Here is a 27,402-nt window from a genome sequence, read left to right as displayed (position 1 = left end):
GTGGGTAATAGTTGGCGAAGTCTCAAAGGAACCCATGGTACTGTAACTTCTAAGCAACTGAAGGCCTCTTTCACATTGTCTAATGTTATTGTTTATGAGAACCACCATCAGGAAAACACTGAACAATGGTGTGCATGGCAGGGTTGCAAAGGAAAAAAGCCACTGCTCTACTAACAAAAGTGTACCCTGTCTGTCCTCAGTGCACTAATGCTCACCATGACAAGCCACAAGGCTTTTAGAACAATGCTTTGCGGCTGGATATAAAGAAAATAGTGCTTTTCAGTTTAAATGAGAAGCATTATCTTTGTGGATAGTAAGGAAGGCGCTGTATTTTTTTCTCATTTTATCCCATTTTCGCCCTAATTTATATGGCCAATTACCCAACCCACTCATTAGGACTCCCCCTATAACTAATGATGCCCCAAAACAAGGAGGGTGAAGACTAGAACATGCCTCCTCCAACACATGATAAGTCAGACTTCACCTCTTTTTGAACTGCTGTTGATGCAGTATTACCGAGTAGTGTCACAGCGCGCTTGAAAGAAAGCAAAGTGATTTGGCTGCTATACATTGGCTCACAGATGCCTTGTGCTGATCATCATCAACCTGTGGAGTGATGAGGGGAAAGAGCTCCATCTACTGTACCCACCCAGCGATCTCCTGATCATAGTGGCAGCGCTTAACCCGCTGGACCACTCTGAGCCCAAAGGCACTAAAACCTTATCCCATCTGTGAAACACAATGGCGGTAGTATCAAGGTTTGGGCCTGTTTCTTTGCATATGTGTCAGACTGAATTGTTATCATTGATGGAACAATTAATACTGATATATACTCACAAATTCTCAATGAAAATGCTTGTATGCTAAATCTAAAGATAACATGGGTCATGCAGCAAGACAACAGCCCCTAAGTTCACCCTGAGTTGTTCTGGCAAAGAATAGTTAAAGAAGAAGCTGCAGTTAATGGAAGGAAACCTACTACTATAACAGAGATAAAGCTATTGAAGCTGTTTTCTACAAATTAATTGTCTAAAACTTCCTCCAAGATGGTCTGCTGACTAATTACCAGTTACTCTAAATATTTGTTTGCCGTTTTTGCTGCACACTGGGGAACACTAGATCCTGGAAGCAAACGTTAACATAGTTTTCATGGGGAAGACCAAAGAGTTTTTTAAGGATGTCAGGGACAAGATCAAGGACCTGTACAAGGCTGCAATGGGCTACAAAACCATAAGTAAGATGCTGGGTAAGAAGGAGACAACTGTTGGTGCAATAGTTAAAAAAAAAATGAAAAAAAAAAAAAATAGAAAAAATGACTGTCAATCTGGCGCGCCATACAAAATCTCACATCATGAGGTATCCTTTGACATGGGGAAGGTGAGAGACCAGCCTAAAACTACACAGAGTAAACTTGTTAATGATCTCAAGGCAGCTAGGAGCACAGTCACTAAGAAAACCATTGGTAAGACATTACACCATAATGGATTATATATAAATAATTCTAATTACATATAAATATTAAAAATAACATTTGTAAAACTGAATATATGCAAAAGCTTGGCTTCGTAATATTTGTAAAATAAATAAGTAAATATTTATTCTGCCATTGTAATACAGAAGAATGGCTCGTAAAGCTGTCTGCTGTGGCCTCAGCAGTCTGGAGCTGGTGCTCATGGTTCTGTTCCTGCTGATGACTGGAATTGCAGTGGCGCTCATCACTGTGTTAGCCATCAACCTCAACTCCCCAACAGGTAATAACTCATGCTCTTCTTTTAACTTTTATTTGCATTGAGTTTCCATTTATACTGTAATATTGTAGGTCTGGCTAATTAAAACAATATGATGACTTTTACAGAGAAGCCAGAAGAACCCATTCCATCAATAAACCCGCCAAAGAACCCATATCTGATTGGACTGGGCCGAGCAGACTGCACTGGACCAGCGGCTGATGTGCCCTTGGTGAGTAGGGACTTGATTTTTTTTTTAAGGTTTCTTCACAATTTTTCCTTTGATGGTTAATTTTACTTTGTTAAAACTTTTAACATAAAACTTTTACCTTTCACCCTCGTTGTGTTGGGTTGGAGGGTGGATAAGGCTCTCCACCAGTGGGCCAGTCTTTCATGAGAGAACTACTGCTTTTATAGTGGTCATTAATTCCCTCTCCTATCAAAAATTACAATCAGGTAATTTTGAATTGATGGTAATGATCTAGTATTGCATATCTGTAAGTGGTAAAAGTATGTGATACTTTGACTATTGCAGAGAACATATTTGAAGGTAAAACTGAAGTATCAAAAAATAAGTTTGCTCAACAGGAAAATTTCCTGGCCTTATTACTACACATTCCATATAGTTAAAATATATAATGTTTTGTTTGTTTTATGTTTTTTTTGTTTTTTGTTTTTTTTTGTTTTTTTTTTGTTTTTTTGTTTTTGTTAAGTTTATACACAGAAAATTTCTGGAGTTTAAAATCTGTAAAAGTGAAAGTGTTATTATTTGGTTATTTTTTGAGTTATTGAGTTTTTTCATTTACGTAGGGAACTATTTAGTAATCATTTGGCATTTTCTTAGTCAGCTTAATGAGGCAGTCCCCTGGTAAAGTTGTAAAGAGATAGAGTTGGTATACAGTGAATAGCTCTATTTAAATAATGTTCTAATCCATATTCTAACTAATTTACTGAACTAAATAAAGAAAAAACAAATACTATAAAAATCCCCAAACAGTTTAAGAACTATGAAAGTTTCTTCAAATGCAGTTGCTAAGATCATAAAAACGTTATGATGAAACTGGCTCTCACCAGGAATTGTTACCTCTGTTACACAGGATACATTCTTTAAAGTTATCAGCCTCAGAAACTACAAGTTAACAGCTCCCCTAAAGGCGTCACAGAGTATTTTGGTTTGTTTAACACTTTTAAGTCACTACATGATTCCTTATGTGTTCCTTCATAGTCTGAAAGTATTTAGTAACAATATATGGATAAATATGTATATATTAGAGCTGGGCGATTAATCGGTTGTATCGATTCATTCGAATTTACAGTTAAGGACGATGTGTTTTTATGAAAATCGATTTTCTCTGAGTTTAAATTTTTACCAAACGGCGCTCCCCTGAGCTTAGCCCCGCCCCTCTCTCCCGCACGCAGCCCCGCCCCTCTCTCCCGCGCGCCCCCCCGTGAGCGTGAGCCCCTCCCCACAACACTCACAGTGCAGTCTCACACACTCATCAGCACACACACACACTGCTCAACCAACACACTGTGCGTGCTGACTGACCACGCCCCATATTTACAGAGCAGAAATATAAATATAAAAGTGCCTTCAGTGTGACACAAAAAAAAAACTCACTGAATTTAACTCACACAGTCTCAGTCAGTCAGTCACCTCATTCACCACACAGTCAGTCACTCACCTCGTCCACAGTGTCTCCCTCTTTATAAAAAAACTATTCAACAATTTGTCTACAATAGGTTTGAAAATAAAGAAAACTTAAGAAAGCTAAAAAATAATAAAATAAAAAAACTGATCTTATAATAACATTTAACAACATGGCAAAAAACTGATTTATGTAATTTACGTAAAAATAAAGTTATTTTGAGACGGGACTGCCTATTTAAAAAGCAACAGAAGTTGTTCATTTGTTGGAGTTCATTTGTATCATTTCTAACATATTTAGAGTGTTTTTTACTCACTTTTTTCTCTTTTTTATGCAAATTAGGCGAGGACGTAATTTAGCGACTTTTAGGAGATTTTAGTAGGGGAAAAAAAAATATTTAAATCGAAAATCGGATTTAAAACAAATATGACCAATATTTTCCTGTATCAGATATGATAAAATGCTCCTTACAGAACGGTCCAGTGATGTAAAGTCTTGTGATCAAAGTATACAAACTTCTCTGTTTTTGTTTTAAAATAGATGGGCTACGCCAACCTGGAACAGACTGCAGGAGGGATCCACACTCGTCTGTTCAGCAGGGCCTTTATTGTGGATGATGGCAGTAAGAGGGTGGTGTTTGTGACTGCAGAAATAGGCATGATCTCCCAAAGACTGAGACTAGAGGTAATTCAAATCAGACACAACATACTGTTAAAGCCGATCATATCTGCAGAAAGAAGTTTCAGATGGACCCTCATATCTGCTGTTGCTGTTGTAGGTGCTGAAAGAGCTGGAGCTGAAGTACGGAGATCTCTACAGGCAAGACAACGTAATTCTGAGTGGAACACACACACACTCCGGCCTGGCGGGCTATTTCCAGTACACACTCTTTATGATCACCAGTAAAGGCTATATCAAGTCATCTATCCAACCCATCGTCAATGGAATTGTGAAGGTACATATTAACTTTGGTTTGTTTGCATTTCTAATATTGCATTTAAATTCAAATTGAATCATTCTAGTGCATCTCAAAAAATTTGAATATAATTGAAAACTTACTTTATTTCAGTAATTCAGTTCAGTATTGTTGATAATTATGGCTTACAGCCAATGAAAACCCAAAAATCAAAACGTCTCAGAAAATTGGAATATTATATAAGACTAATTGATACTTTTTACAGTGTGGGCAATGTGCCAAGTCCTGCTGGAAAATGAAATCCGCATCTCCATAAAAGTTGTCAGTAGCAGAGGGAAGCATGAAGTGCTGTAAGATTTTGTGGGAAAACAAAACTGCACTGACTTTAGACTTGATAATAAAACACAGTGGATCAACACCAGCAGATGACATGTCACTCCAAACCATCACTGATTGGTGGAAACTTCACACTAGACCTCGAGCAGTTTGGACTGTGTGTCTCTCCACTCTTCCTCCAGACTCTGCTCCCTTCATTTACAAATAAAATGTAAAATTTACTGATGATCAGTGATGGTTTGGAGAGACATGTCATCTGCTGGTGTTGATCTACTGTGTTTTATTATCAAGTCTAAAGTCAGTGAACTGAATAATAAAGTAACTTAAAATTAAAACTAAAATTTGTACTCCTTAACACAGTACTGCAGACATCATTTCTAATGTTTTAAACTTTAATTATAAGCCTTTTAAATGAGCTCTAGCTATGAGTTCAACATCAGCTCACCAACCAGTCAAAAAAAATGAAAATATACAGGCACACTTTCTTTGCGTTTTTGGTAAAATACATTATTCACACTTTCTAAAATTAAAGGAATAGTCAGAAAAAGTAATTTTTAGCTTTTAGCTCCTAGCATTTAACAATCATTTCCTGATAAGAACAGTCCATAAACCCTTCTGGCCATACAGTTGATGCATTTTGTGTGATCCCACTGGTTGTAGGTAGCTGCTGCTCTTGAATCCCAGTCGCTGACTGGTCTAGATATTAAACCTGCTAGATGTTTGCCTGGCTTGGTGAACATCTTTCATCTGAAAAAGCATGTGCATGAGCTGCAGTTAAATATGGAATAGTTAGAACCGTATTAAAACGTTTTTTTTTTTTTAAATGTGAAGGTGATGATGAATAATAGCATTTTCATCATATATCCTCCTGAGACCCAGACTTTAGCTTGGTGTGCATTTACAGTTGTGGTCAAAAGTTTACATACACTTGTAAAAAAACATAATGTTATGGCTGTCTTGAGTTTTCAATAAGTTCTACAACTCTTATTTTTCTGTGATAGAGTGATCGGAACACATACATGTTTGTCACAAAAAACAGTCATAAAATTTGGTTCTTTCATAAATTTATTATGGGTCTGCTGAAAATGTCACCAAATCTGCTGGGTCAAAAATATACATACAGCAACAAAATTTGTCAATTTTGGTGATGTAGCGAGTTGTGTCAATCAAATTAGCTTCATGTCATGGCCTCTTCACTTCTTGTAAGTGATTCTGATTGACTACAGCTGTTGACTTCTCATGAGCCCATTTAAATAGGGCTCATTTGACCCAGTGATTAGACTCAGCTACAAAAGCTACAATGGGAAAGTCAAAGGAACTCAGTGTGGATCTGAAAAAGCGAATTATTGACTTGAACAAGTCAGGGAAGTCACTTGGAGCCATTTCAAAGCAGCTACAGGTCCCAAGAGCAACTGTGCAGACAATTATACGCAAGTATAAAGTGCATGGAACAGTTGTGTCACTGCCACGATCAGGAAGAAAACGCAAGCTATCACATGCTGCCGAGAGGAGATTGGTCAGGATGGTCAAGAGTCAACCAAGAATCACCAAGAAGCAGGTCTGCAAGGATTTGGAAGCTGATGGAACACAGGTGTCAGTCTCCACAGTCAAGCGTGTTTTACATCGCCATGGACTGAGAGGCTGCCGTGCAAGAAAGAAGCCCTTGCTCCAGAAAAGGCACCTTAAGACTCGGCTGAAGTTTGCTGCTGATCACATGGACAAAGATAAAACCTTCTGGAGGAAAGTTCTCTGGTCAGACGAAACAAAAATTGAGCTGTTTGGCCACAACACCCAGCAATATGTTTGGAGGAGAAAAGGTGAGGCCTTTAATCCCAGGAACACCATGCCTACTGTCAAGCATGGTGGTGGTAGTATTATGCTCTGGGGATGTTTTGCTGCCAGTGGAACTGGTTCTTTGCAGAAAGTAAATGGGATAATGAAGAAGGAGGATTACCTCCAAATTCTGCAGGAAAACTTAAAACCATCAGCCCGAAGGTTGGGTCTTGGGCGCAGTTGGGTGTTCCAACAAGACAATGACCCAAAACACACATCAAAAGTGGTAAAGGAATGGCTAAACCAGGCTAGAATTAAGGTTTTAGAATGGCCTTCCCAAAGTCCTGACTTAAACCCCATTGAGAACATGTGGACAGTGCTAAAGAAACGGGTTCATGCAAGAAAACCATCACATTTAGCTGAACTGCACCAATTCTGTCAAGAAGAGTGGTCAAACATTCGACCTGAAGCTTGCCAGGAGCTTGTGGATGGCTACCAAAAGCGCCTAGTTGCCGTGAAAATGGCCAAGGGACATGTAACCAAATACTAATGTTGCTGTATGTATATTTTTGACCCAGCAGATTTGGTGACATTTTCAGCAGACCCATAATAAATTTATGAAAGAACCAAATTTTATGACTGTTTTTTGTGACAAACATGTATGTGTTCCGATCACTCTATCACAGAAAAATAAGAGTTGTAGAACTTATTGAAAACTCAAGACAGCCATAACATTATGTTTTTTTACAAGTGTATGTAAACTTTTGACCACAACTGTATTAGTAATTTATTCTATCTATTCAGGAGTACCTAACAAGTATAAAAAAATAGAAACTTAACTTTCTCTTTGTATAGAACGCTAAAAAAAAAAAAATAAGGGAGATCAGAAGGACCCAATAAGTAAAAAAAACTACATTTTTTTTCTACGGAAACCTAGTTTCAAACATAAAATCTATGATATTTTTTACTTGGCTGTAGAAACTTTTGCCTGGGATTCTCACCATCTTGTTTTAAGTATAATGTTGTCATGTGACCACTAAATAGTACTGGCATAAGTACATACGTCCATATAAGGCTCAATGTTAAAAAAAAAAGAATAATGGTGCAAGGAAGCAGTAATGGAATGTCCTCATATGAGGACGCTGGGTCTCAAGAGGATACTATTAATTAATATAAAATGAATTCTATCCTTTTATAAGAGCATTGACCTGGCGCATAGGAACATGAGGCCTGGAAGAATCTTCATAAATAAAGGAGAGCTTCTGGATAACACTCGCAACAGGAGTCCGCACTCGTACCTGAACAATCCTGAAGAGGAGCGAAAGCGGTACTGTGGGCTTTCACTAATCACTAATCTGCTTAATAAGACTGTTTGTATGTAAACTGGTAAGCAACCAACGCCACATTGCCAAAAGTATTTGCTCACCCATCCAACTGTATACGTAGACTACATACGTATCAGCAGCATATGATTTTGAAGGTTGAAATTATACATATGATTTATATTAACATGAAATAGTAATTACTGGTTACGTTCAATCTGATTAAATGGAACTTCTTTCCAGATACAAACATGACACCGACAAGCAAGTTGTGACCCTGAAGTTTACAGATCTAGATGGAGACGGAGTAGGAATGCTCAGGTATTACAATAAAAAAATTAAATATGGCTGCAACTAATGATTATTTTGGTAGTCCACTAATCTGCTGACTGTTTTTCTGATTAGTCAATTAGTCTCAATGATTATTCCTGCCATGCTCTCTATCTCTATTTCCTGTGGGTAAAGATCCTGTTCCTAGCTTCCTCTGTTATACGGGTTCTATTTATACTGTCATTCCATCTCAATCACCATAAATATTGCACTATTGTCTTCGTCTTACTTATGTTTGTCTTGTTGTTTTGTACATTTAGTGTCTCCCACTCTTTTAGATTATATATCTTATTTCTTTTTACTTATATTTATATTTTGTCTAATGTATGTCTATTTGTGTCCCTGCTGTATTGTACACATAGTGTCTCCCATTCTCCTTTATTATATCTATTATCTGTACTTGCTGTAAAATTGGGAAGGAGAGTAACGTAATTTCAATTCTCTGTATGTCCTGTACACATGCAGTATTGACAATAAAACTACTTGACTTGACTCAACACTTAGAAACAGCAAAATGTGGGAATGTTTTAATTCCATTTACCATATTTTTTGGAATATAAGGTGCAATTAAAATCCTTAAATTTTCTTAAAAACCAACAGTGCGCCTTATAATCCAGAGCACCTTATGTATGAATTCGGGTTGTGCTTACTTACCTCTAACCAATTTTATGTTGTGCCAAATTCCTCACTCCGACCAGGAAAAGCACCCTTGCCTCTCGGAAGTGCGCACTATGTTGCTTGAATCGAAAGCTGAGATAACCCGCTGACATTAGTTTGTTTATTTTGACCAAATAAACTGAAAAGAAACATGTAACCTGCACCCCCTCCCATGAGAGGGTGCTTTTCATGGCGGGGGTGCTGAATTCGGCACAGCAGGCTACCGTAATCAGCTGTAATTAATTTGCCTTATAATCCGATGCACCTTAGCACCTAGTTCGAAAACTATGATAAATGCACAGCAGATTTATGTAAATGTGATCATTTGTAAATATAAAAATATAGTCAAATATTTAGAAATTAAATGTGTAATAAGTTGTGTTTGGTCACTGTAGGTGAGTAAGCGTCCCTTAACCCCTCCCCCATCGGTTTTCTGAACCCAGCACTTTGTGTTGTGCACTGCCTTTACAAACTAACAATTAGTCAACACTGGAATTTGGACTTTTTTTTTTGTATAATCTGCATTGTTGGTTATGTTGTAGCCCTATATTGAATCAAAAATAGTATTAGATTTAACTTATTATTAATTTACAATTTGACAACAGGCAGGTAATGTTGGTAAAATGTAATATTTTTCTGTTTTCAGCTGGTTTGCTGTTCATTCAGTCAGTATGCATGAAACCAATCATATGGTGAGCTCAGACAACCTCGGCTATGCTGCCTATCTGTTTGAGCAGGACAAAAACATAGGCTCTTTACCTGGGCAGGTAAAATGTCATCTTATTCTTCAATCATTATTATTTTAATCATTACATATTTCTACTTTCTAGTTTTTTTATTCATTTTATTCATCAATTAGCTATTTATTCATATGTGAATTAATTCATTACAATTATTTTTTCACCCTCAGGGTTTGTTTGTAGCAGCGTTAGCTTCTGCTAACAGTGGAGATGCGTCTCCTAACACTCGTGGTCCGTACTGTATAAATACGGGAGAGAGATGTGATTACCTCAACAGCTCCTGTCCCATTGGTGGGGTGAGTTATATAAACATACATAGCACAAAAAGTAAGGTTTTGTATAGCATTTGGTAGATTTGGTATTTCTTTGTTATAATAGTGCTTGTTGGTAATAAATCTTGTATTGTTGGAAAAAGCCTGTTAATTTCTCTTTTAAACAAAGATCATGCATTTGTGGGAGGAGCAGCAGAGCTGATTATGTGGATTACACACATAAAAAAGCCAAATCTTCTCTGCCAATGCCAAACAGCTTATACTGCCATTGACATGTTTGGTGTTTGGTGAGAATCTTCTTGGGGTGTCATGTTCTTGGGATGCCCACTTTACGTCGATCTCTGACATCCGCCGTTATATGGAACTTGGTCTTCAGTTTGGAGATACTGGTACCAGGGTTAAATTCAAATAATGCCGCAACTTGGTTTAGCAGAACACCAGCCTAAAGTTGTTTTTTTGCACGGACTCTATCCAGATCAGCTAACTGTGGCGTGATGCTGAATTTTGCAACAAAGACCTACTGACCACTGAAACAGAGCTCATGCTCACTGGTGCTGACAAACAGGGGCCAGTGAGGCACCAGGTACCTGAAGGAACCAGAAGCTCAAAACAAGTGTCAATTAGCAACAGCAGAATAAGCTGTTTGGCTTTGGCAGAGAAGATTTGGCAAATTTTTCAGGAGTACAACCCACATACTCAGCTCTGCAAATACATGTTCCTTACAATGTGGCTCCATTTAAAAGATAAATTAACAGTCTTTACTTTGTGTCCTATGTTTAAAATGAGCTACATATATATTTTATATTATACAACAGTTAGTTCCGACCTCACAATCTGATTGGTTGAGAAGGGTTCTAGCCGTGATGATATTTGTGATAACATCACGGCCTTCTCTCACTAAACCTGTATCAGTCCGCTGACGTGTTGCCGAGTAATGGCGTATATACACAGTACAGTTTTGAATCATCGCCTTCACCGGCACCAGCAGCAGCGTTAGCTTAGCACAGGCTAGCGCTCAGCCGCGGCACACTTGCCCTCAGAGCTGACTTGTCTTTTGTGAAAAAAAAGGGAAGGAAAATCGCTCAGCTAATGCTGTCTGACAGCCAGAACGGTAACTTCACCAGCCAGGCAAGGCTAGACTAAGTTAATGCTGAGCTAAAGTAAGCTATGCTGACTGGGAATTTCCAACGCGCGGATAGCTTGACTCCGGTCACCTACCCACAGTCCAGCCACAACGAAAATCTAACCAACACCACGCAGGAAAACAAGCAGAAATGCTCAAAAAATGTGCAGTGTTCACCTGAAGACGACTCCACGGAGCAGGAGAGGAGAGTATTAGCGTTATTTCACGCTCCTAACGTTACCATCTTCACTTATTCCCAAGTTTGCTTTCAAGCTAACCTTCGTGGTGTTAGTCTGCCTGAACCATACACTGTATGTAGTTAAGTTGTGGTGGAACTACTTTTTGGCGGAAGGCTAAGTCCATATTAAAGCATATTCAAACTAAGTTTCTTAAAGTTCTTTGATTTATTTTCTTTATTCATTTTGTAAAAATAAACTGTTGTATAAAAGCAATAGAACACTCGAGGTCGTGTGTTATATTATTCGTGATAACACACTCCCTCTCGTGTTCTATTGCTTAATTAGTGCTGTCAAGCATTTAAAAAAATTGCAATTAATCATGTTTTCCTCCTTATCACTAAAACATTTAATAATGGATATTTAAACATAAAATAAAAAAGCAATGTGAAATCATCATAATAGAATTTTATTTACACTAAAAACATTAATTGTATCTTTTTTAACTTTAAACACAAATTGTCCTTTGTGAACTAAGTTTAAATACCAGTTTATAAAAAAAATGTCATCATCATCAATACAAAATATGGAAAATAAGATAAACAGGTAGTTCATACAGGCAGAAGAGTTTGTGTGTGTGCGTGTGTATGTAAGTGGGTAAAATGGAGAGAATTAGAGGGATGAGGCATATCCATGTATAATCCATATTTCAATCTAAATAAAAATAATCTGCATTCTGAACATCAGATCAGTGGTTAGTTGTATTAACATTGCTAAATACTGCTAATCCCTCACTAAGCTCTGTAAAACTGATTAATTACTGCAGGACGCTGGGGCCAAAATGATACAGTGATTAATGCAGAAAAAGAGTTATACATAAAGGTTTTCAGTTTGATTGCATGTGTGTTAACTTGTTAACAGTGAAAACACTCATTTATATACAGCTAAATCTTTTTCATTCTTATTTTAAAAAGCGTATAATTCTTTATGTGTTTACAGAGAGAAATGTGTCTTGCCTTTGGTCCAGGAAAAGATATGTTTGAAAGCACAAGAATTCTAGGAGAGAATATCTACAGGAAAACAAAGGTATGGCAGTGAATCTCTGACCTCAGAGCAGTTAATCTGATCATGATTTTTAAGTGAAATATTTCCTGTATCGCAATATATCAGATTTCGCTTTGATTCAGCATCAAATTTTTGAATCAAAAATTTCACTGAATGCAACCCCAAACATAAAAGAAAGAATGTAGTAGTTCTTACATTTTGCATGTTTTTTATTTGATTGTAGAAAATAAATATTTCATGATTTATGATCCCTTACAACAGTCAATAAGCAGATGTTCATTGCTATCTTGGCAACGCAAGTGCTCAACTAGCATACATACAAGGACATGTAGCAGTGCACAAACTTGCACAACGTTACAGCGTAAATGAGCAGCTCAGTTTCCTCTGCTGAGAAGCGCAGAAGCACTGCACTGTTAAAATAGCAATCTGCCAAAGTCAGAGTAGGATCACCTGTCAAGCTACACAGATTTTTTACTAGTTTAAAAAAAAAAAAATCTATAGTTAAATCCCCACCTGATGCATAGACTTTAGGTTTGTCTCCATCCCACTCAATAATGCACTGTACTGATGTTGATGTGTAGGAGCTGTATGGAAGTGCTGAGCAGGAGCTGCAGGGCAGCATCCATGCTGCTCATCAGTGGGTCAACATGACAGACGTCACGGTCCAGCTTGACTCCACCCATAGCGTGAGTTCACACTCGACATCACAGACAGTATACAGTCAATCATGTTTAGTATATCATTCTTTACACAGATTTACTTGTATTACATTGTATTTATTATAGTGTACTATATATATAATATACTATATAAAAATCATTGTCCAGTTTGTGCAGTAATCTACAATATTAACCTCATCTTGCGTCCAGGGTAAGACATGTAAACCAGCACTGGGCCACAGTTTTGCTGCAGGAACGACTGATGGAGGCGGAGCTCTCAACTTCACACAAGGCAAGTGTTAACGACCTTAAGCTCTTTTTTTTTTAGAAGAAATGATTTGTTAATCTATGTTGGTGTAGTTCAGTTAAATCTGTATTACTTAAGAATCTGTATTTCTTGCTCCTGAGCTCCACCTACAGTTGATTTAAGTATAATCTCTCAAGAAGAACACACTTACATGCATGCATTCCTGGACAAGCTGGGGGAAACAGAACCAGCAATGAAAATGAACAAAGAATCATTGCTATCTTACACCACATACCTTTCATTTGCATCGTTTAAATAGGAACGAAGCTAGCACCTAAAATATATTTTAAACACTTAAACACTTTCGATGCGCAACATGGGTCAAAAGGGACCAGGCTAAGTTTTAATTTTCGATATCTTTGCTATACATTAATTTAATCATTCAGTAGTCAAGGTATTCCTTGTTTTTGATCATAGTACATACCGTCTATGTAACTTCATGTATGGCTAAGTGTTTTTATGATATATCTTAGCAATAAATTAATTCGGTCATTCAACATTTTTTTTAATTAATTTTATTTGTTTTTGATCATCATACATTCTTATTTTACGTTTTCCTGTCTTAATTTTTGAATAAAAGCCATTTTTGTATCAGTACGCCTCTAATGCGCAACATGGATCAAAAATGACCTGCATGCATTTTCTACGTAACTTCAAGTATGGCTAAGACATTTTATGATATATCTTAGCAATAAATGAATTAAGTCATTCAGAATTTAAGATATTTCTCAATTAACTTGTTTTGGATCAAAAGTGACCCACATTCATTTTCTATATAACTTCAACTTTCTTTAGCATAAATTTTTTTTAAACTTTTTTTTAGAATTTAGTTTCAGTTTCAGGATTTTGCTTGTCAAATGTGTTTACACTGCTATAATACAAATACGAATATGAATTGGATACAAAATTGGATTTGTATCTGTTTTATCACTAAAACACTATGATTCTGATATTATAAATGCATAAAGTGACCAGATGTAAATTCAATTGGCTTCCTAATTTTGAGCTTAACGTTAATTACTGACATGACTACTAAATTGTCAGTGCATGTAATCATCATACAGCTCTGTAAAACATTAAGAGAGCACTTCAGTTTCTGAACCAGTTTCTCTGATTTTGCTATTTATAGGTTTATGTTTGAGTAAAATGAACATTGTTGTTTTATTCTATAAACTACAGACAACATTTTTCTCAAATTCCAAATAAAAATATTGTATTTTAGATAATTTATTTGCAGAAAATAAGAAATGGCTGAAATAACAAAAAAAAAAAAAAAAAAAAAACATGCAGAGCTTTCAGACCTCAAATAATTCAAAGAAAACAAAAAGTTCATTTTTTTTTTTTCATTTTTAATGCATCTTGGTATCATGTTCTCCTCCACCAGTCTTACACACTGCTTTTGGATAACTTTATGCTGCTTTACTCCTGGCGCAAAAAATCAAGCAGTTCAGTTTGGTGGTTTGATGGCTTGTGATCATCCATCTTCCTCTTGATTATATTCCAGATGTTTTAAATTTTTAGGTAGTCTCATTTTTATTCTAGAGGTGTATGTTTTAAATAAATGTTGTTTTAATTAGATATCACTTTAATTGTTTAACACAGGGTCAGTTGAAGGAGATCTATTCTGGGATGGTATAAGGGATGCGCTTGTTGGCGTTCCTTCCCAAGAAACTCAGGACTGTCATGCTCCTAAACCCATTCTCTTCAACACTGGTGAGGTAAGAACACTTTCAGTATAGGTTGCAAAAGGTTGCTTCCTAAAATGTTCAAAAATGTGTTGCAAAATATTATTTCTTATAGTTTGTCCAGTCAGTTTCAATTTAAAATTTTAAATATTAAGTTTAACAGCTTACACAATAACTTGGCAGAACTGAAATAACCCAGTTCAACCTTAATAGATTATTTTGTCATGATACAATATTTAAAAAAGGACCTGTAATACTTGCAATCATTACATTACATTACATTACATTACATTTGGCAGACGCTTTTGTCCAAAGCGACTTACAATAGTCAAGTACAATGTAAAATAAGTTTAAAGGTAAAACATCTTTGGATAGGGATAAAAGGAGGTCAAGGGGAATAATAGGATAGCGGAGTGAAGGAGAGGAAGAAGGAAATGAGGTTAGAAGTAGTTAGTGTGTTAGAGGTGTTAGGAGAGTAAGTGCTCTTTGAAGAGCTCTGTCTTCAGGAGTTTATTAAAGATAGTGAGAGATTCTCCTGATCTGGTAGTGGAAGGTAGTTTGTTCCACCATTGGGGAACTCGGTATGAGAACAGTCTGGATTGCTTTGTGTGAATGTTTGGTAAAGCGAGGCGACGTTCATTGGAGGAGCGCAGCGGCCGGGAGGTAGCGTAAGCCTTCAGGAGCGAGTGCAGGTAGGAAGGAGCTGTTCTGTCATCACCTTGTAGGCGATTGTAAGAGCTTTGAATTTGAATCACATCTACATTGAACATCTACACATATCCTACAGGTCACAGCATTCTTTAGCTTCCATAGAACATGGCAAAAGACATGGGACACAATACTACTGTATACCAGGTCCTGTATCATTTTGCATGTGTAAAAGTTCTTTGTCAAATTTAAAGTTTTCCTCTTGTCTTTTTTCTGTGACATTGATCAAAAAAATCATTTGTAGCACCTTCCCAGCTAACAGAGAACGTTGTAAACAACGTTAACATTTAGCAACATAACATTTAGCAACATTTTGGAAAGGATCCAGGAAAGTTAGCCTGTAACATTACAAAAAAAATCCAGAAACTTTCTGAAAGCTGTGACATAATAATGTTTGCATCACAATGGTATTAGAACGTTTCTTACATAACGTTCCCAGCTAAACAAAAATACTAACATTATGGAAAACATTATGTTAAAAGTAACATTCAACTAAAAAATAAAATTAAAACATAGACACAAGTAACAATGCAGCAGTGTTTAAAACCATTCTAAAAACATCCAGAAAACTTAAATGTTCAAAAAATATCGAATTTAAAGTAGAAAAAAACATTCTACTTACCAAAAATTGATAGCTGGGTTTATTTTTAAGAGAGTACAGCATTCCAGTTTACAGTTTCAAATGCTATTCATGATCGATCATGCACTAGACTTCAGAGAAAGTTTCTGTAACAGGCCTCTTCTTTTTTAACTACAATTATATATTTATTTGCTTTTTTCCCCCTCCCTATATTGAATCTTAGTCCAACATAAGTATGTTTTTTTTATTTTTCAATTGCTGTAATACTGTGTATATTGACTATATTTGTGTTTTACATTATCCACTGTATCTACTGATCTTTCGCACTGCTCATATTTTCAATAAGATTTAAGATTCAAAGAGCTTATTGTCATGTGCACAGTAAGAAACAAGTTTCCTCGTTCAAGGTTTTTTTTTTGCCAAGTATGCTGCATAAAGATAAAAGTAGAAAATATATAATAAAGAAATAAATAAATTAAAAAATATAAATATTAAGTTGGTGTTAAATTTACATCCAGGATGGAACTATATACATGATAACAGTAATGTGTTATGGATATTATTTACAAGTAAGTACATGTTATCTACAGCAGTGGAATATGAAAAAAGTACAAAAGGTTCAGTATTATTTTTGCAGTAAGTAGTGCAATTAGAAAATTTTTGCAGTAAAGTGTTAATTAACAAAAAGATTAAAAAAGAGAGTACAGCATGAGTTTGAAATGCCTTATCTGCCTTTCATGATGTTCCTGGTTCTGGGGCGTGTATCAGCACACATTTTTAGCTGTAAATTTTGCTTTTGTGTTTTGGATCTCTAGATGAACAAGCCCTTCCCATGGCACCCAGCCATAGTGGACGTTCAGATGATCACCATCGGCTCACTGGCCCTAGTGGCAGTTCCAGGAGAAGTGACGTAAGTCTATAGAGCAGGGGTGTCCAAACTTTTTTTTGTTGGGGGCCAGAAGGAGAAATATATTTGAAGTCACAGGCCACACTCTGTAATAAAACAAATAATGTAATATACCACTTTAAATAATACATTTCCCTGATTATTTTCATTTACACACCATTTTACTTGACTTACTATCATTATCTATCTTTTAAAGTGTTATGTAAACTAAGATTTTTCTAATTGATGTTTCATATCATGATGTCTCTTAATATTAAACTCCTTAATTACGACAACTTTTAGACTCTTTTGCCCTTTTTCTGCGCTACAACTGAACACTCTCGCCACTTTTAGACTCTTTGGCCTGTTTTTCTGCTCTACAACTGCGCACCCTCTCCGCTTTTAGACTCTTTGGCACGTTTTTCTGCGCTACAACTGCGCACTCTCTCCGCTTTTAGAGTCTTTGGTCTGTTTTTCTGCGCTAGGACTGCGCACCCTCTCCGCTTTTAGACTGTTTGGCCCGTTTTTCTGTGCTACAACTGCGCACCCTCTCTGCTTTTAGACTCTTTGGTCCGTTTTTCTGCGCTACAACTGAGCACTCTCTCCGCTTTTAGAATCTATGGCCCGTTTTTCTGTGCTACAACTGCGCACCCTCTCCGCTTTTAGACTCTTTGGCCCGTTTTTCTGTGCTACAACTGCGTACTCTCTCTGCTTTTAGACTCTTTGGCACGTATTTTTGCGCTACAACTTCACTCTCGCCGCTTTTAGACTCTTTGGCCCGTTTCTGACACCTAGTGTTCAAGCTTTGAATCTCACATTATAAAAAACTGCTTAACAGGGGGCCAACTTTCATTCTATTTCTAAAATACCTAACTCATTGTTCTATAGCAGGGGTGTCCAGTTTGGACACCCCAGCTATAGAACAATGAGTCGGACTCTTATATTGGTGGATGGTGTCAGTACATACAGTATATATCTTCTATACAGTACAACTCATACAACTCATAAAGCATTACTATGTGGTTTCCTTTGGTTTCCAGCACCATGTCAGGTAGAAGGATCAGAGAGGCTGTAAAACAGGTAAGAAATTACACTGCAAACCCACAATTAGTTTAAACTCAAATAAATGAAGTATGTTTAATTACTCAGCTATTTTGAGTTCGATGAACATTTGCGGCCACATTTACATTCAAACAGAGATCTTTGAGTTGAACCTGCTTTTAAAAACTTAGAGTTTAGTCTGTTGCCAATGACCACTTCTTCTATTCGTCCATTACCATTTGTCTAGCTTTTCAATGCTTTTCGAGCTTTTCAAATCTGTTTTACTCAGATAAATCAAAAAGAGGAAAAAGAGATATAAATCTATATTATTTACTTAACCCTAAAATTCTAAGTAGAATTATTTTTGCAAAGCAATTGAACAATAAAACAATACAATTTAAGCATAAGAACTAGTTTAAGTATAATTAACTAATTCATAGGTTTTTAGTCAATATTAACATAAACAAAATAAGGAAATGAATTACCTTAAATTATTTAGGTAAATTTAACTTATCCAGGCTTATGATGTACATGATTTTATAAATAAAAACACACACTGTTTTGTAGGATATAATATAGGATTTTATTTTCCAGCAGGACTGCCAAAAGTACCAATTGGTCTTATATAATATTCTAATTTTCTGATATATTAATTTTAATTTTTTTGGCTGTAAGCCATTATCATCATCAATACAAAAAATCACTCTGTGTGTAAAACATCTATATAATATATGAGTTTTACATTTTGAACTGAATTATTGCAATAAAGTAACTTTTCAATGATATTCTAACATTTTGAGATGCAGCATTTTTAGTACATTGTCTTTAATGGAGAACCCTTGAAAACACTTTTTATGAGAAAGTTCTTGAGTGCTAATAAGCATATTTTAATATTATGCAACATAGTAAATGTAATGGTTTGATATGAGATGGATGGATAGATGGAGTGATTGGTGGATGAGAGATACATTACTGATCCTAAAAGAAACATTTTAAACATTCTGAATTATTATCATTTTTGTTTATATTAATTCAGGAGCTGGAGAAGCAAAATGCCTTCACCAACCCGGAAGTTGTGGTTGCTGGTCTGTGCAATGTCTACACACACTACATTACTACGTATGAAGAATACCAGGTACAGTTTAGGGTTACTTAATGTACACTATTTAAGTGTAGTCAAAACACAGTTGTATTTACTTAATTAAGTTGGGTTGTACTGACTTTAAATAGCATAGTAAAACTAAATTGTAATTCAGTGTTACCAACTTATATTACCAAAATGAATATTACTATTGGTTCCTGGCATCATTTATTTGCATAATTAGTGTGATCCATCCACCATCAGTGTGTAGTCTTGCCAACGAAGGCTACCTTCCCTTGGGTATTTACTTATATTCTGTATACATATATTTCTCTTAGTGCCTTAATATGATTAACTATTGATCATTAAAGCAAATTTAGCCTGTGTTTTTGGTTTTACATAGAGAGTGGCCCTGTAGTCGTTCTGCCAAACTATTTTTCCATTAACTACATGGGAGTTACATGCATTTTTTAGTAAACATGAAGTCATATTTTGCATGAAAAGAAAATGGTAACTTGCTCTTATAGCCTATAACAATATGGCTAAATAGTCAACCATTATATAAAATGTAACTAAATACCAAAGAGAATAATGTAGCCCTGGTGGAAAGGACTACAAACTGATGGTGGGTTATTGTAGGGAGACACGCTCATTACGCAAATGAATTACGCCAGGAACCAATAGGGACGATGCATTGGTTAACATGGTGCTACATTATTCAAGTAAAATCTACAGTAAAATCTAAGTTACACTAACTAAAATATACTTCAGGGAGTGTACAGAAGTATTTTATACTAAATTACTACTTTAACTAAATTACACAGGTTAAATCTTATTATAAGATATTATGAAGTAAGTAAAGTTCACTAATGTTATTTGAGAGATTAGTAAAGTTTTACTAAGTTTTAAAGTTTTACAGTGCAATATACTCATTATTTCCCTTAATATGTGTATATAAACTTGTTTTTTATATGAACAGGTGCAGCGCTATGAAGCAGCATCCACTATTTATGGTCCTCACACTCTCTCAGCCTACATCCAGCACTTCAGAGGCCTGGCCAGAGCCATAGCAGAGGTGATGACCCCATCCTATCAAATGCCTGTATATTACACTTATTTAAATACAGTGTTTTCTAAAGCACAGTTTTTCTTCTTTAATAAATGTGATTTATTTATTTAATATCTAACAGGGTAAAGTGGGGGAGCTGCCGAAGGGCCCTGAGCCTCCATTCTTCAGTAATCTCTTCTCTCTACTGCCAGAAGTACCTGTAGATAAAAGCCCAGGAAATACCACCTTCGGACAGGTGATCCAGCAGGTCGATCCTCTTTATAAAGTGGTAAGTCACACAGGTTTTAACCTGTTTATAGGATTTACCAATATAATACTCTCTGAAGAACTGACATGAGATCGGTAAGTTGGCAAAAGTGGGGCGGGCCGATCCCCATATTATACTTGGCAACCAGGGTGTTGATGTAATTCCAATAAAAATATACTGTGGCGGCTCTGGGTTGTGTGTGTGTGGCTGCCTGCAGGCATGTTCTGTTCTCCTGTGTGCGAGGATGACAGGGGTGGGGCATCTCCCTTGGGAGGGGTTATGCAGAGAGGGTGGGCACCACTCTGGATCTGCCATCTGGGAGACACACAGCTGGGTTGGTGGCCTTTGCTGTTGAGCATTCAGCATGAGTCTCACGGGTCTTCCTTCCTCTTCCACGCCACAATACTGTATCATCAAATATAATCAGTTTAACAGATACATTTCCAGGCTTCTTATGATTAAGCACCACAGTAATAATGCCAAGCAGAGGCGTGCAGACATAGACATCAGGTGCTAAAGCACCACCAACTCTGCCCTTTATCAACCAAAGTGCCCTTTTGAAACAGCACCAAACTACTAAGCATCTTTAGCCGACTGGTCACCAGACAAACTAGCCGCTCTAGCCCAAATCAATGATAGATAACGTGAGGACGACCACATACAGCCCCGGTTCTGGACTGATTTGCTTGGGGGGGGGGGCAGTAAAATTTAGTGGGCATGTTGATATTCATGTTGAAGCCAGAAATAAATTCAGGGCTTGATTTGTATATATGGTATTGATAAAAAGTGCCCTTTTCCCCCCCTGAGCACTTGCCCCCCAAAATGTGCACGTCACTGGTGCCAAGTGACAAGGAAAAACTCTAACACTTCCTCACACTAAGAGGAAGAAACCTTGGCAGGAACACTTCCTCTTCTGGTGGAACAGAACAGCACAAATAATTAACAAAACAAAAAAAACATCTGTACATTGTGAGTGTGAGTAGATGATGGGTACATGCTCAGTGTTAATTTTAAAGAAATAATGGGGAGCTATAGCTAATGTAGAAACAGGTTCTGATATATGAGTGGATTTAACTTGTTTCCTTCTTGTCACTAAATGGTGTTTGTTTTATTTGTGCAGGGTGAAGTTGCAACCGTCACTTTTGTTGCTGGAAACCCAAGAAACTCCGGGGACATGGTGAGCCATATGGTTATTAAAGAAATGGTTCAGCACTGATGCTAGATGCAATCAATCAGCCAAAACATGTTTGATGTCTGACATGTTTTCTAGTTTAGAACAGGAGAAAACCAAGAGAAATCTTGATAAATACAGTACCATTTAAAGTTTGGACACACCTTCTCATTCAATGTTTTTTTCCCCCCTACATTGTAAATGAATACTGAAGTTATCCAGACTATGTAGGAACACATAAGGAATCATGTAGAAACTTGTAGAAAAGTGTTAAACAAACCAAAACCAAACTCTCTGAAGCATTTAGGTGGCTCTAGAGTTCTGTGAACTTGTGGTTTCTGAGGCTGGAAACTCTGATCAACTTATCCTGTGCAACAGAGGTAACTCTTGCTCTTCCTTTCCTGGGGTGGTCCTGATGAGTTTCATCATCATAACATTTTTGATGGTCTTTGAGACTGCACTTGAGGATACTAAGTTCTTGAAATGTTTCGGGCTGACAGATCTTCATTTCTTAAAGTCATTTTTCTTTACTTGAGTAGATGAATAGTTCTTGACATAATATGGATTAGAACATTACCAACTCTACCTCTTCACAACTTTACAACTGATGCTCTCAAACACAATAAGAGACAAGAAAATCAAGTAATGAACTCTGGACAAGTTCCAGGTGACTACATTTGCCAAAAAATATATTGAAGATCCCCAGGACTTTGGTTAAATATTCTTTGGACTGAACATCACACTGAATTTAAAACATGGTGGTGGTAGTGTGATGGTCTGGGGCTGCTTTGCTGCTTCAGGGTCTGAACAACTTGCTGTAATACATGGAAGCAGGAATTCTGCTGTTTACCAGACAATCCTGAAGTAGGTTGATGTCCGGCCATCAGTTTGTGACCTCAAGCTCAGGTGTACTTGGGTTCTGCAGCAGGACAATGATCCAAAGCACTCAAACATGTCCACCTCTGAACGGCTTGCGCAAAAACCAATGTGTCTGAATTAAAACAATTCTGTAAAGAAGAGTGGAACAAAATTCCTCCACAGAGATGTGAAAGACTGATTGCTAGTTTTTGGTAAAGCTTGATTGCAGTTGTTGCCGCCAAGGGTGGCACAACCAAGTTATTAGATTTAGAGGGTAAACACTTTTTCACACAGGGCTAGATTGATTCAGACAGTTTTTCCTGTAATAAATAAAATTGTCATTTAAAAAGTTAAAAAGTTTTATATTTACTTGGGTTATCTTTGTCTGATATTATATATAAGTTTGTACAATCAGCTTACTTAAATGTTTAAACAAAAATTACTGTTACTCAGAATGGCCGTCCCACCATTCAGCTGTGCATATAATGTAAAGACTACATCACTATGTCATATTGTATTCTAAACCAAATTAATAAATAAAGGCAAACGGTGGACCCATTTTTAAACATTGAAGTTTTTGTTGGTGTAAATTTACAGAGATAGTGTAGGTGATTAACTCGATTTGCATTAATTCATGTTATCATCTTAAAAAAAATAATTTGTGCCGTTTCTGATAACAGAGAGACAAGACCTTCATCACAGTGGAGAAGTTTCACAACAGCACCAGCACATGGGAGGTTGTTCATACAGATGCATCATGGGAAACCAGGTGGGAAATCAACACTAGCGTTTATCATCAGATTAATTGCTTAGTTGCTTAAATGCTGTTTTTAAAGCCTATATGTATATTCATCAGATATCAGTGGTGTGGTGTGAAGAAGGTTCATGACCTGATACAGAGTGTGTTTAGTGCAGCCTATAACACACAGTTATCTCTTCAGGTGTATTTATTGATAAGACAGCTGCTGAGTCAGTGCCTTATTGTCAGTTATCATTTCACCACCAGTTTAGTATAGAAACTATACTACAAATTCTCTATATATCATATCTACAAAATACCAGATACCAAAGGCCAGATGTAAGTCATATCCTATGAGATATGCTATCTCTGAAGCTGTATACTCAGCCATGATATATAATACAGACTGAACTTAAATAGTTTACAGATTCAAAAAATGTTCTGTATTTGATTTTGCACTGATTTGATAGCATAAGCACGTGTTTAGTGCAGTTTAAACACTAAAACATCAAAACAAATGCCCCCTATATATAGGTAACACTTTAGCTGGATGGTCCATTGTTGATGCCTCATTGATGGTCAATTGACATTCAACTAAATGTTTAGTAAATGTAATTAAATTCTTACTTGAATGTACATTATTTTCCATTGAATTTAACCATAATCTTAACTTTTAAGAATTTGGTTTAGAGTTAGATTTTTTTAGGCTAAGTTTTAGGCTAAGTCTAAGGTTTACTAACGGTTAGGATTAAGGTTAGGTGAGGTTAGGTCTAATTGTTCATCATCTGTTACTTAGTACACCAGTGATGACTTTCTTCTATAGGACATTCCAAACTGTTGTTCTAGCTATGGGCAATATTTGTGCAATGGATATTCTCTCAGCTTTACAGTTGCTTGTTTTTCTCAGTTTTTTTTTATTTTGGTTACTCCACTAGCTATAAATGCACAGTCCGCACAGATAAAACTCAAATCAGAAACTGAATGGTGTTTATTTAAATAGTTAATGTATCAGGACACACCTGGGCAACAAAACACACCTGACAGTCGCATTTTCCAATACTTTTTCTCATAAGAAAAGTTGGTGGGGGGTAAATACCTGGAAATAAAATCTGAAATATTGATCTTTTGTCTCATATTAATCTTTTAATGTCAAATAATTTTTTCCGGTCTACAGCAGAAATGATGGGATTGACCTCACTGTTCCAATACTTTTGGAGAGTACTGTATGTTGTTGAGTCTTAAACAACACCACTGTGGCTGTACATCAATGCCAAAAAATACATCACCAATCCAGTGCTTTCTAATTGGGCCATTCCTGAAAATTGTCCTTTAAGACATTTAAAACTTGTTTCTACATTGATTCTACATGGATTTTAGAATTTGTTCATCGTTGCTTCATTAAATCTAATAGTGAGCACTTCATAAATGAAAATACCAAAATGTCCAATCATGTTACGCTGAGCTAAAGACTAAAGCTGTTGCCATGTAGGTCAGCCAGACGTAACACTTCCTTTACCAGTTTTCTCCAGTTTCCAAGAGTATATTGAATGTGTAGGAAACAGTATTCATCCACCACTGAAAACATATTGTGTGTGTGTGTGTGTTTGTGTGTGTATGTTTCCAGGTTTTACTGGATTAAGGGGACTGCTAATCAGAGTAATGCCACTGTGGAGTGGCACATCCCTCTCTCAGCAGAGTCCGGCGCCTACAGGATCCGACACTTCGGCCACTACAAACAGCGCGTGATATTTCCTGTGATCACTGCATACGAGGGATCTTCACACACGTTCAGAGTCACCAAAACACTCTATTCTCTATAACACTCTGTTCTCTGTAACACTGTTTAGTCTAAAGCCCTATCTGGACGGGATTCGTTTTCACAGGAGGGTCCTCTGCGATTTTATTTCACTTTTATTTATATTTTATTATCTCTGAGTTTCATCACCTCACGTTCAATGAAATAGCTATTTGTCCACTGCCACACACCATATTTACACTTTGAGCATGTGTCTCCATGGAGATGCACGTAAACACAACAGCGAGTGCAAATGGAGGAGCTACTGAACCAATTCCTCAGTGTAGGAAATACAAATTTGCCCTAAACCTCAATAAATTGCTGAAGGTTGCTGAACTTAAGTGCTCCACGGCTATCATCACATTAGCCTAAAGAGGTGGTTTCGGTGCAGATATACTGAACCATTTTAATACCAATATATGATTAGTTTGCACTGTGAGAACACTTCTTTAGATTTGTTATTTTAACCAATTACAGAAGTTTGAGGCAGGCTTACATCAACCATTTAAACAATAGAAGAAGAAAAAGAAGTGGTGTTGTGCTGAAAGGCCTGGCGCATACAACAGGTTACACTGGTGATTTCTGTATCTACCGTAACTGTAGATTAAAGGTTTTTAAATTGTTTGTACTTATTCTGCCATGGGACCCACATGCACTTAAAAGGAAAAAAAAAATTCAGAAGAGAGGGCAAAAGAGCAGAATTCAGCACAACACCTCCAAATTGACAACACTTGTCAAATTAAAGACATTCTACAGGCTAATGTAGGTAAACTCCACCCACAGGTGCTAAAGACAGGACGTAGTATATAGTTCTGCAAAGCGCTGAATCCCTAAACTACAGTGTGAAACCAACACTTGCCTGACACAATGTGCAGTATAAAATGTAATAAATACATCAACCTTGATTCACAGGGTCTACTTCCTTTGATACTATTCTTTTAAACTCTCTACTGCTTCTGAAATAATACTCAAGTTTCTTGGTTTAATGCTGTAACTATATTTGCTTCTTGAGAAAAAAATGTTGTACGCTTTTGCTGTTTAAATATTTAACAATTCTGATAATTATAAAGTCTGTGTTTGAACTTTGTATTTTAATAAACCTGAAGGATTTGCAGGCTGTCCTACAGTGTCTTTCAGTATTTTTTTTAAGAAAGCTATCATTTGGTACAAGTAAATATAAAAAGAACATGTTTTTATTTTTTATTTTAATCCTAAAAGCCCACTTTATTTGTTAATTAATTAATAAACATGTTTACATGCCCTGTAGTGATCTGTAGGTGGGCCACAAACCATACATTGTGCAGCTTTAGGGCGTGTCAGTGTGTCTTTGCTATCATAACGACAGGAAAAGTACACATTGCGCTGCTCAAAACATGCAAAAGGCATGTACTAAATCTCTTAAGTAATCATGGGTGTGTTTTGGGTGTAATGTGAAATCAACCAATCAGCATGTCACTTACAGTTCCCTTTAAGAGCCAAGTGTGCTCTGACTTGGTGGATTGCTATTTTAACAATGCAGCTACCTAGAGGGATCCAGTATTTCTCAGCAGAGGAAACTGATCTGCTTGTTCATGCTTTACGGGAAAAGTAGGAATGACAATGTGTTGATGTATTTTTTTGTTGCCAAGATACCAATATGCCAGAAATCTTCCTAAAAATACCTCATTTCCAGACCACCACGCCCATCAGTGTAGATGTGACCACACGGCCCGGTTACGGCGCTCTCTCTGCGTTGTGGTCAAGGACACGACCACGACAGACTCTGCATCTTCTTTTATTGTCTGCATAAGAATTTCACAGAATCAACAGACATTCAATGTAACAGCAGTATATATATAGATATATATGTAAATAAAAAATACATACCTATATAGTATGTATAATAAAGCCAAACAAAAACATAATTACAGTGCATACCTGCATAAGCAATAGCCCCACAGCTCTGCCTGTTGAATAAAACCAGTAATTCAGCTCTATATGCATTATCTATGCAAATTAAAATAAATATAATGTGTACAGGTGCTGTATAACAGTATTTACAGTGTAAAATGAAATGTTATCAAAAATTACATTGGTATTTTGAGCACAAGGGAATAGTTAGGCCACGTGCGTTAACGTTAATTAACTAGTTAATGTAGCCTAGCTTCCTGCTGCTAACCTAGCTTCTAGTGTAGAACTTATATAAGCTTAATATCTGTACAAAATACTGGACAATATCACAAAATAAACACATCGTAGAGGTATATTACTTATATGTGTGCTGAACTGTGCTTAAACTAATTAAAAATGTAGACATTAACTATTATAAAAATGTACATTTATTAGAGCACATGTAGAGAGACTAACTTACCTTGTTCAGCAAGGTGGAGGGAAAAGGGTCACCCTAAAATTACCCAGTGTTCCCCTGTTAAAAAATCCCCACGCTTTCAAAATTAAAGTCCTTCTGTGATAAATCCTGTTTCAAAATAAAGGTATTTCTTTTAACCGCTA

At 36.5% G+C, this 27,402-nt stretch overlaps 1 protein-coding gene across 1 annotated transcript; it reads left to right on the top strand.

Moving 5' to 3' along the window:
* Window positions 1–1,370: 1,370 nt before the first annotated feature.
* On the top strand, window positions 1,371–25,965 carry LOC103023313 (neutral ceramidase). The gene is made up of 21 exons (XM_049464958.1): window positions 1,371–1,462; window positions 1,618–1,751; window positions 1,856–1,959; window positions 3,917–4,060; window positions 4,155–4,331; window positions 7,601–7,728; window positions 7,967–8,044; window positions 9,357–9,477; window positions 9,621–9,746; window positions 12,021–12,107; window positions 12,668–12,772; window positions 12,956–13,037; window positions 14,655–14,770; window positions 16,841–16,935; window positions 17,952–17,991; window positions 18,989–19,087; window positions 20,013–20,108; window positions 20,224–20,370; window positions 21,470–21,526; window positions 23,059–23,147; window positions 24,742–25,965. The coding sequence occupies exons 2-21, from the start codon at window positions 1,622–1,624 to the stop codon at window positions 24,935–24,937; spliced, it is 2,217 nt and encodes a 738-aa protein (XP_049320915.1). The 5' UTR covers window positions 1,371–1,462; window positions 1,618–1,621; the 3' UTR covers window positions 24,938–25,965.
* The last annotated feature ends 1,437 nt before the right edge of the window (window positions 25,966–27,402 follow it).

Source organism: Astyanax mexicanus, chromosome 15 (genome assembly GCF_023375975.1).
Source record: "Astyanax mexicanus isolate ESR-SI-001 chromosome 15, AstMex3_surface, whole genome shotgun sequence".
NCBI classification, from domain to species: Eukaryota; Metazoa; Chordata; class Actinopteri; order Characiformes; family Acestrorhamphidae; genus Astyanax; species Astyanax mexicanus.
The sequence above is the reverse complement of the archived record's forward strand: the minus strand, read 5'-3'. Positions and strand labels throughout refer to the sequence as shown.